Below are 11,521 nucleotides of genomic sequence, written 5' to 3'. Positions count from 1 at the left end.
AACTAGCCTAATAACTCAGGAGAGGCTCTGGAAAAAGAAACCGAGAAAGCAGGTGTGCAGACTTGATTAAAACTTGCAGAACCCGCACAACCTCAGGCGAAGGTACTATATCCTCACATCTCTCAGTACTCGCTGCGAGATCCACATGCAGGGGAACTTCCACTGCGCCAAAAACACGATCCCGTGAGCAGGGCCTAGTAACACAGGGGCTTTTCTTCAGAACCGTGTCCCGACCGGAGCTTGCGCTGAAGGCAGAGGCTCCTATTGGCCACACGCGGTGGGGGAGGAGGAGACTGGCGGGGAGAGAGACGAGAGGAGGGGAGAAGGGGGCAAGGCCTTTTCCCTGCCTCCTCCCGGCCCCCTCCGCAGGCAGCCGCCGCCGCCTAGTGCGTGGTTACTATGCAAATTGCAGCGATTGCGGAAATAAACAAGGGGGTAGGGAGGGAACAGAGGGACTGCCGAATCGATTGCAACTTCTGCAAAGTCTCGTACAATCCAAAGCACACAAGGCATAATCAGAGAGAATCTGAGACCCAGCCCGACCAGGTTGGATCTTTTTCAGGAGAGGGAGGGGGTTTTGGGGAGGGGAGAGAAAGAAAGAGAGAGAGAGAGAGAGAGAGAGAGAGAGAGAGAGAGAGAGAGAGAGAGAGAGAGAGAGAAACATTGCCATTGCAAAAGCCTTCTGATTTGGAGTTAAAAAAAAAAATTCTCCAAGAAGCCTGCAATTGGCCAACAGCGTTTAAAAAAAACCTCTTCCGGGTTTTCAACGGTTCCAAGTTTATTTAGATATTTTTAAAATGCAAAAAAAAAAAGGGGACAACAAATGAAGCAATCCGTCTGAGCATTTTAAAGTTTCTCACGTACTCTTTTTACATTGCAATGGTACGTGGTACATCTTAAACTTTCTATTTTACATTTATACGATATGCATTTTATAAACAATAATGGTAGAATGATTTTGCTTATTGACTAAGACTTTAAAATTTCTCTAGCTCGCTTAAGTGATTGCTGGATAAATGTCTATTGTGATGGTTTTGTTTTAAAGATGTAGCTTTGCGGATGGTGTTTTTGCTATGTGCATCAGAGACCAGGTTTCCTTTTTTTTTTTTTTTTTTTTCCCCTTCTTTTCGGGATTTGAAAAAATTGCTGAGCTTAACAGATTTTTTTTTCCTCCTAGCGCTTGCTCGGTTCCAGAAAGGGGTGGGGGGAAATCCTGTACGTGCTCTGTTCTGTAAAAGACGTCTGGCCTCAGCAGTCAACCTAACACGAAAAGAAATGTCTGGACCGGGAGAATAATTGACGATTCGATCCTCTAATCAATGAGACAACCTGAGAGATTGACAAAAGCTTTATCCAATCACGAGAAAGCTTGGGTGTACAATGGTTCGCAATAGCCAGAGGGGGCGGGGCAGAGAAGATCTGAAGTTCTCTGCGGCTCTGAAAGGGATGGTGTGGTTCAAGCTGTCAAAGCTACAAGCTCTTCCGGATTTAGCAAGCACAATAGGAAAGAGTTTGCAAGTTTAAGAAGAAGAAAAAGCTGATTGAGGGATTTTTTTTTTTTTTTTTTTGCATGAATTGTATGCCTTCTTTTCCCTTTGGGAAAACTCAGAAAAATTCTGCCAGAGAAATAATTAACTTCACATTAGTTATTATTTTTACACTAAGGAAGTTAGTAACTATTTTGGAAGTAGAGGTTCAACTTCTTTAACAAATTTGTGTCTTAAATCTTGCCTGAATTTGGGGACTCTAGTGAACTTTGGGAAGTAAGATATTGCATACTCAGCATTATAGAATTTTTCACCTGATTCTTAGGAGCTTTGGCATTTCAAATCCTTCGAAGAAATGGGCAAGCTTCTCTTGAACTCAAAAGAATGGTTTTAAGAAAGAATGTTTCACAGGTGAAGTGACAGGTGTTTTATAGATTTGGAGGGAAGCTGGTGAGGGAGTATATAGGGGGTAAGGGAGTATATTGTCTTTTCTTGAATTCTGCTGTTTAGGTATATATGATCAATAGCAAATAAGACAGTAAGACTGGTTCACATTTCTTTTTGTTATCACAACAACCCCTGTGGAGGGTGCAAGTGTGGAAGATTGTTGACTCCCTATCTGTTAGCTTGAGTTTGGCCTCTTGTTCAAGTCCTTGATCCCAGTCCAGTGGGAACCAACTGTAGCTTGTCTTGGAGACAGTAACTGGCAGCCTCTGACTAAAATATGTCCTTTTCCTCTTCTTCTCTGAGCATCATAGACACCTAATTCTATTGGGAAGTGAATGGAAAGTTATATGGATTCTTTCCTTTTTTAAAATTAAATTCCCATCCAACTATTTCCCAAGGTTTTAGGCCTTTCAGTCAAATCCGGTTTGATGTTAGAATTCACTTCGATGTTCAGTTCAGCAACATGATTCAATTTAGGTTTATATGCATATAAGAAAAGTCTACACATAAGTGACCAGCAGGTCAAGAACTAGAGAAAGAAAATGTTGCAAAATGTTAGTTAATAAAGTTAGTCTCGGTAAGAACCTCAGAAATAAATGTTGTTGTCACTTATGAATCCCAGTGCTATCTTCACTGCTTTGGGCATTAAAATCTAAATCATATTAATAAGATCTCCCTATTAAGTAACCTCCAAAACGAGAGGTATTTGAGATGTACATATAAGTGAAACCTTATTGACGTAATTTATATATCTAAGAGGATTTCACTAAAGCTGGCAAGGTAACGTTTCTGCAAATAAAACACAGTAAATGCAAGGCTGGGCTCTGTGCCAGGAAGAATATGGATAGCAGAGAGCATGACAGGAGCCTCCTTTGCGCAGAGACAATCCCATTTCAAGGCAGCCTCCTACCACTTGCAAAATAAATGATTGGAGCAGTTATTTCCAATAAGGGGTTTATCCTTCCTAACAATGGGCCATTTATATGATTGCAGTAAACTAGTTTTCATACTTCACCTGTTTCCTACCCTGCCTTCTTTAGTCTCTGTCACCCCCATCCCTGCTCTGTCTTGGTATCCTTGTGAACTCTGGAGAAGGATTTACTTTTGCAACCTGGGAAGAGGGGAGAGAGTTGGAAATGTTTTTTACCCCCAGTCTGCCCTTTGAGGAACATCTGTTTCTTTGTGTGTGTGTGTGTTTAAATTTATGCCTGTTGGAGAGAAAGTTACCAGAAGCCTTTCTGTAACTGTAACTCTTCTACTGTATTTTTCTCAGTCTCGTTTCCAAAGGCTGTAGTTGGAACTGTGCTTTGTAGTGTATCCCCCGCCTTCTACCCCCCTCCCGCGCGGGGGTTGGGTAGGGAGCGGGAGCTGGCGGAGATAGGAGAGAAAGCAGGAACGGATGTGAAGGGCTTTGGTGCTGAACTTGGATCCAGCCCTTGCCTAGAGGGCGCAAACAATCGTCCCATATCCAAAAGTCTTACGAAGGGCGCCAAAAGTTACTTAAGATAATATTGCTAACCGCAGAAAGCTGGAAATCGAGGGCATATCCACTGCTGCAACAAAAGAAGTTTTTAAAGTGGAAATATCAGCATTAAATTACTTTCCCCCCATTTAAACACATACACACACACACACACACAGGACGATGTGCCAGTCCTTTTTTGAAAAAAAAAATCTTTTTTTTTCTTTGAGATTCAATCAAAAGTAAGAATCTTGGCTGTTTTGAAAAGAGGCAGATGTGAAGTGTGTTTTTTAATACACCTCCCTTCTCCAGAAAAGATTTTAATCTGCTCTGGAAGAGAGCTTCCCAAGAGTACACACTCGAAACAATAACTTCTCACTGTGCCTCAGTTACATGTTGGGATCGTCAGCCAGAAACTTCTATCTAGGAAACTTGGAGCGCGTTTTAGTTATAGATCCCAGCAAATGTTTTCGTGGCCAGGGTTGTTGTCTCTGTAACTGGGCTTAGCTTTTAGGATGTTTCTTCCTTACTGAAATTCATGAGAAACCAAGGAAAAGCAGTTGATTAGTTTGGAAAAATGAACTTTTCAATTAAAGGTTGGAATTATTATTTCCCTTCATCCCTTAGTAAATAATCGGAGAGATTTTCAAGGATATTCAGGAGGAGTGGTGTGTGTGGGGGGATTGTTTCTGGAGTATTGGGGAATTATTTTAACAGCAAAGCAGAGAACAAGCATAAAATAACTTTAGACAAATGCAGAATTATTTCAGTCCTATCTCCAGAAACATATTCTTGCTCTTTCAAAAAAAAAAAAAAAAAAAAAAAAAAAAAAAAAAAGAAAGAAAGAAAAGAAAAGAAAAGAAAAGGAAAGAAAGAAAAAGAGTCTGAACGAAAGAATGAAAGTGGCCTTAACACATCACTTATCCTCATTTGCTTAGTGGGAATTTCCTCTTTTCAGAGTCTCTCTAGCTATGTCACCTCCACCAAGGAACAGATTCCCCTGACTGTGTGCCAGTGTCCGATTCAATGTGATACCTTCCTCTTTCCTTTTGGAATTTTGAGAAGGGTTGGCAAATGCATCAGGCTGCAAACTATCCTAGGGGCAGAAGAAGAAGATGGGATGGAGATTTGGAAATCTAATATATATATATATATATATATATATATATATATATATATATATATATACACATATCCCCCAGGAGAGGAGAACCTAGAGAGAAAATATGAGGTTAAAAAAAAAAAAAAAAAAAAAAACTGGAAAAGCAGGCTTATTGGCAACTTGCCAAACCCTAAAAACCACCCCCCTTTTCTGCCAAAACAATACTTTAGCAAACCTAAAATAATTGCAGGAAGCTCTTTTCCATTTTAAGAACTATTACCTGGGGGAGGGAAAAAGGGGATTCAAAAAGGCACTCTTCCAGAGATGTCCCAGGAATAGGGACGGTAATGATAACCCATGTCCATCTCTGGGCATGCTGTTTGTAGATCAGAATATATCCCTTTCCTACAGGAACATCCTTTCATATATTTTTCTTCCTAAAAAGAAAGGAAAAAGATGTCCCAGCTAAACCACTGTTGGTTCTGAACGTGACAGAACTTTTTGTATGGCATCTGTGTTCAAACCCACTAGTTCCAGAGTCCTGGGAGGGAGAACGCTCATTAATCTCCGCCTTCCTCTCTCCAGACCCCCCCTCTCCAATCCGGTGAATCTTCTGTGTGAAATTATTCCTCACCACCCCCGCTTCTGAATGCCATAGGACTGAAGCTGCACAAAGTTTGCAGGATTTTGTGCATAATTACCTCTGCCGACGAATCTATTCCCACAGAAAGCTTCGCTGGAGAGATTACAATGCTTTGAGCCGTACCGCATTTCAGAGGGGAAAAAAAGTTACCTAGGAGGTCTGATTTTTAAAAGAAATTTGCATACATGCAAATGTGCCGCCCGGCCTCCTCCTCGGTGCTCTTCGTGCCCACACAGTGGCCCAGGGGGTGCTGGGCGTCCTGGCAAAGTTGCCCAAATCCTCCACCGAGGTCCGCGAAGGTCTGCGGCGGGGTTGGGGGGATGGGGATGAGGAAAAGTAGTTTTGTTTGCTTAAGCACATCCTGTGGCAGCCTATAGCTGCCCGGGAGTACAGACTGTAACTGCTCCTCACTGCGTTACCCAGTAATGCGCTGAGCGGGGAAGGGGGGGTGGGGGGGCCGAGGGAGAGAGCCAGCCAGAGAGCTAGCGAGCGGGCGAGCTAGGGGGAGAGCGAGGGAGCGAGCGAGCGGGCGGGCAGCGCGAGCGGCCGCGGAGGCTGGGGACCGGGCTGGCCGCGCGGCGCCGCAGCCGCCCCCTCCCCCACGTCCCCCCACCGCCGGCGGCGGCGCGAGCGGGCGGCGGCTGTGCGGTGCGGTGCAGAGCGGAGGCGGAGGCGGGCGCGCGGGCAGCTCGCGGGCACCCGGCCGGGCCGGCGCGGGAGCGGGAAAGGGTGCGCTATGCCTTTAACGCCCGCGTACAGTAGACATGTATAGTGGAGTGTAGGGAAACTCTAGGCGGGGTTAAAGTTCAGCTCATGGAGCGGCAATAGCGCTGGCTGGCTGCAGTTGAGCCGAGTTGGAAATGTGAACGCAAGAAGCAGGCTTGATTTTTTTTTCTCCCCCCTTCTCTCTCTCTCTCCCTCTCCCTCTCTTTTCCTCTCTCCCTCTTTCTCCTCTCTCACCCACATTCACGCACACCTCCAACCGCACACCCAGACGCACACGCACACCACACCGCCCGGCAGTTATGTATTCTCCGCTCTGTCTCACCCAGGTAAGCAGCTGTTTGGATGCGGAGGGCTGGGGCAGGGTGGCGGGGGGGTCGGGTAGCGGGGGCTTGTCCGGGGCTGGGCAGGGGGGACCCGGGACCGTCACGCAGGCTCGGCCCGGGGCATGTATGTGCCTGTGTCTGCGCGTGTTTCTGTGTGTGTGCGCGCGTGTGCCCGTGGGGGGGCTACAGCTTGAAGAAAGTAACTTTGTTTCCATGCGGGTGCATTCCTCTTGCACGGCCATTTGTGTGGGCACATGGCTAATGGCGCCCTCTTATTAATGCGTTAATTAATATCGGGGCGACCGACTGCGGAACGGCGGTGTTTTCGGACGCCCCGCACGTGTTTCAGCGGGGTTGCAGTCCATGACACGCTGAAATCTGGACTCAGCGTTTCTGCAGCCCAGGGCAGGGTTCCTGTAGTTCCGCGGCGCCCGGGGAGGGGGCCGTCGACAGAGCCCACCGCGCACCCCGCACGCTCGGGGCAGCTGCAGCCCCCGGGTGCGGGGAGACGCCGGCGTCTGCGCCCATGGCCCGCTTCCCGGAGCCCGCGCCGCCGCAGAGCCCGCACCTCCCCAAACTCTTACTTTTGTTTATTGTTTGTCAGCCTTCGGGGTCCGGCCGCGGGAGGGACGCGGGCCGCCGTCCCGGCCCCAGCCCGGACAGCGCCCCTCGGACGCGGGCGGCGGCGAGCCCTCGGCCGAGCGGGGCTGCGTGGACGCGCGTCCCTCTGCGCCGGCCGGGTGGAGCTTTCGTCCTTGCCCCTTTCTGGTGGCTCTTTCGCTCGCTTTCCCCGAGTGAAAGTTTCGCGGCCAGGACAAGGCCAAGCTGCGCAGGGCGGACAGCGGCAGAGGCCGCGGGCTGGGGAGCTCCGGGCCGACTTGGGCTCCCGGCCGCGAGCCCGAGCAGCGGCCCGGGCCGGACGCGACTCCCCCCGCCGCCGCCTCTGCGCTACTCCCGCCGCTCCGCGCGCAGGACGGGGGCAACTTTTCCCCTCCGACTCAACTCGGAGCGTGGGGCTCTCTCGCCCCACCGCCCCTCCTTTTCGTGCCCTCCCAGTCCATCCCTCCCTCGTCTGCACCACCCCCAGGCAAAATATTGCTACTTCGCGGCCCCAAATCTGGTCTCTTTTGAATATATTATTTATTTTCTTTGACTAAAAGGCATGAAGTCAGTGATTTTTGCGTTTTTTCTTAAAGCAAAGTGTGAGCTTTCATACTGCTTTGGTACATTGCGATCAGACCATTAATCACCTACATGAAGTTATATGTTTCAAATAAAATGTTTATTCACCACTACCTTTTTAAAAACAAAACAAAACAAAACAAACAAACAAAAAAAAGAGCAAAACCTGCTACCACTTCTTGCCTTCATTTAGCGGGAGATAACGGTTTAACCGGAATACTTTGGAAGGCTAAAAAGTATCACTAGTTTTCTCTTTTCTTTCTCGATTCTGGATTTATTTCCCACATGACAGCCCTTCTTATTGCAATATCTAACAGTAATAATGCGGCTATTTGATCTCAGAAGACTCTTAAATGCATCTTTATGTTGAAATGGTCTGTTTGGGATTTAGGCCTACCATTAATAATGGATAGCAGTTGCTTTTACTTATTGTAAAAGTTTTTCCCCCTTAACAAACTTTCAAAGTTCCTATTTTAGTAACTTGTGGAAGTGTGGAATGAAACTTTTCCAACCACTTCTGGCAAGGTTCACAATTGCATATGGATAAGATGCAAAGTGTAAGATAATTTGAATGAATTAAAGACTAAGTGAAAATGCTGAGATTCGAAGGCTGAAGTTCTAGCTGGCAAAAGTTTGCAACACATAAAACTTGTAGATAATACCAATGTGCTGCAATAGAAAGCAAGGACCTTAACAGATACTTTAGTGTCTCCTTAAGTGAGTTCTGAAGTGATAAACTTGTATTTTGGGATTGTGCATATGTGAGGATACCTGTGTATACATGCAGGCCCAGGGCATAGTCAGGTATTTAACAAAGTGGACTTCTCTTTGTACGTGACCTATTATCACATTTAAGAAGTTTTTTTTTTTTTTTTTGTCTTCCTACATATTTGGTAGAATTGATTGATGCATTCACTAGGCCTTCTGAAATACCACTAAGAGAAACATTTGCTGTAAAAGTTTGTGGAAAAAATGTACAATAAATAGTGAATGAAGGTTCATTTATTTTATGGGAGTTTTTTTAAAAAATAATTTACAATTTATTTAATTTTCTGGAATATTTATAACACTTTAGAGCTAGTTTTAGGAAGAAAAGCTTAGTAGTTTATTGCTCATTTAAAAAAAAATCCAGTAAGCATAGTGATAAAAGTACTGTAAGTAAAAGAACAACTCCACTTACTTGTGTATAATTTTACAAAACTTTACCAGGAAAATACCAAACATCTTATTTTAACCAAGGATGGGGATATCATAACTAAGTCATGTATCTGGCTACATAATGATAACCCAGTACAAATTTATAGGTGAACCTTTTAAAAAAGTAGTTTCCAGAAATATCACTATTCTGTGGTTCTTAAACTTGGCCTGCTTTCAAGCAGATCAACATTTAAGATGCTGATTCAAAGTAATACCGCTTTTGGAACAGGTTTTTAGGTTTGTTTTTATTGGTGGCCTGTAACATTCTCACCAACTATGCATGTAAAATATTCTTTTTGTTTTCTCTTGAATAATTTCAAGTATTATATAGCTTATGGTATTTTGTTCAGCAATGTGATTTATAAGGACATGTAATTTGAAAAAAAAACCTTATCATTTATGTTATCCCTGGACATTTCCTGCAAGCTAATGACACTCTTTAGTTTTGATGTTCTGTAGTGTTTCTAACCATAAGTTGAAAAAGATATATTCTTAAAAATTAACGAGCACTGTAATTGTGCATGTGAGTAAAGTTATACAGAATATTGTACACTTTTATTGACATATTCTAGAAACCTTTGGGGAATAATATGTTATAAATAATTTTGATGCAAAATTGGTGACTTAGACTATTCTTAATGACTAGTTGACATAGTTGGCCTCCTTTACAGATTTTTATGATAAGATGTATGGGCATTTGGTTGGCAGGTAAACAAAATGCTTCTGAGCACGAATGAACGGAGTTTGCAGTTCGCAGTTTTTTGAGGAGCATTTTAAAAATCTTCAGACACATAAAATGCCATATTATAATGTTTTAAATTTTTTATTATCATTAATAAAGCTTTGAGGTAATGTTTTAACATAGATATGAATTGTTTGGAGCTAAGTTATTCCTTGCATTATGAAATGGGACTGAGATGTTAAAATGAAATCCTCCCTTTGGTGAAAGCTCACTGTGTCGTTGAAGGGAGACTCCAGGAGTTTTTTGCGTAACGCCACAGAATCTTGGTCCCCAGCATGTCTTGTATATATAAGAAAATCAGTCAATGTGAAGGACTGTTTCAAACTTAAAATTTGTATATTTTAGAACATTTCAAGGATGAGCTCAGAATTTAGTAATGTTTAAATGCTTTGTGGTTTGGCATATACCTTTAGCAGATAAACTGTGACTTACCCCCTATTTCTTTCTTCTAAAGTATGGGAATAAGAAAGATTCTCAAACATCAGAAATTTAAAAAATGCTAATGGTTTATGGTAAAGAAAAATACAATTCTTGTATTTTTCTCTCTTCTCCCTCCACTTGAAGAATGCACATATCTTATGAAAGCTGACTACTTCTCTTTTGGATTCTTTTATTGAAAAAGAGCAGTTTTCAAACTTAAACTTGAAACATGGAGCCCGAAATTCAGACAGGGAGAAAAAAAATTAATGTCAATTATTGCAGTGATTTATTATATTTTACATTAATATATATTTGCTTTTAAAAAATCAGTCATATGCAGTGCTTAGATGACTAATTATAATTTGTAAAATTTTAATAGATTTGACTATTAAAATATTTTACCAGTTTACTCTGTTTACATTTGAATACTAAACAATTTTATAATTGCTTTAATAGTAACAATATTTTAGACATTACAATTACTTGTGCCTGAAAAGTATATATTTACTTTGTTATAAGAAACCAAAAAAAATACATTTTACAATATTTGTCTTACACCCTTTAAAAGTCATCAAATATCTCTTCAGTTTCTTATCCTCATTTATTTAAAAGTAAATTATCTTTTTGGGGCAGTTATGTGGCAGAAAGAAGTTATGTAAGGTTATCATGAATTAGTTAATCAGAAGTTAGGTGTACTCCGAAAGCCTTGTGGAGGTTACTATTTAATTTTTTCTTTATTTTTATATTTATACTTCCTAACTCAATGTCAGTGTAAGAATCTAACATTTTAAGTAAAACAGGAAAAACAATTTAAATGCTTTAAATTCAGTTTTATTTTCCAATTACCTGAATTTTAAGAGGATATTACTGGAGTCTCATGAGCATGGAATATACTAGATTCTCTGTTTCTCCCTATGAGAAAAAAACTGAAATAGTTTTCCAAAATTAAATGATCCAATTTTTAGGAATGATTATTACTGAAGGCACGTCTCAATCACATCAGCAAATTTAACGTATTTAGTTGTAACAGTATTGTCATAGTGACGCATTCTATTTACTCTCTGGCATGTACACTTTTTTTTTCCCTTTTGGTTTAATTCCTATAGTATCAGCAATTATGTCTCTGGCGTACATTTTTTATTTTAGCCTAATAAATATCCAATTATTCTTTTCTGTAAGGATCTGCCAAATTTTTCTAATTTTCTGACTCAAAAATCATATGCAACTGTAATATTTAAGAGAGGAGTCACAATACTTCCAAAATGAATAAGAAACAGAGCAGTCTGCATGTGATATTTTTAGAGGGAAAGCCTTTGTTTTCATTGATGGTGGAGATGATTTTTGCTCCTAGACTTCCATAAACACTGACTGGCATCTAAATGTTTAGGATTTGCCAATCTGGCGGCCGGGCCCTGGCTGTACTACAAGTGGTGAGGTCAAGGCTGGGACAAAATTAGATATTCCTTCCTTGAAATAGGGTTAAGATTATATATTTTTATAAGCATTTACATGAACTTCATTGACTACCTAAGGGATTTGGGGACTAGGCCCAACAACAGAAGCTGATACACTTTGGTGAACGTATCAGAACATTTTTAAAAATTAGCAATTTTTTTTTTTCTGATCATGAGAACTGATATTGATCATTTGTCCCCTGACTTCCCTTTGGTCTTTTATGTATGATTTTGGTAATGTAATACTTGAATCGAATTTCAAGTGAAATGAGGGATATTTTTAAGGTAACTCTCCAAAGAAAGTTGTTTCCTCTTCTTTTCAGTCTATTCATATTT

At 42.0% G+C, this 11,521-nt stretch overlaps 1 protein-coding gene across 5 annotated transcripts in view; it reads left to right on the top strand.

Moving 5' to 3' along the window:
• The first annotated feature begins 460 nt into the window (after positions 1–460).
• The window catches only part of Nfia (nuclear factor I A), a 354,467-nt gene continuing 343,406 nt past the window's right edge, over positions 461–11,521 (top strand). For 2 of the 5 annotated variants that reach the window (XM_047553754.1, XM_047553735.1), the window contains exon 1: positions 5,638–6,193. In XM_047553754.1, the coding sequence (XP_047409710.1) occupies positions 6,167–6,193 (27 nt within the window). In that variant the 5' untranslated portion in view covers positions 5,638–6,166. Of the gene's footprint in view, positions 547–5,311; positions 5,431–5,636; positions 6,194–11,521 lie in introns of those variants that run through there. The other 3 variants (XM_047553773.1, XM_047553764.1, XM_047553745.1) reach the window with 3 other exon arrangements.

This window comes from Sciurus carolinensis, chromosome 1 (assembly GCF_902686445.1).
Source record: "Sciurus carolinensis chromosome 1, mSciCar1.2, whole genome shotgun sequence".
NCBI classification, from domain to species: Eukaryota; Metazoa; Chordata; class Mammalia; order Rodentia; family Sciuridae; genus Sciurus; species Sciurus carolinensis.
Note: the sequence above shows the minus strand (reverse complement) of the source record. Positions and strands in the feature narration are given on the sequence as shown.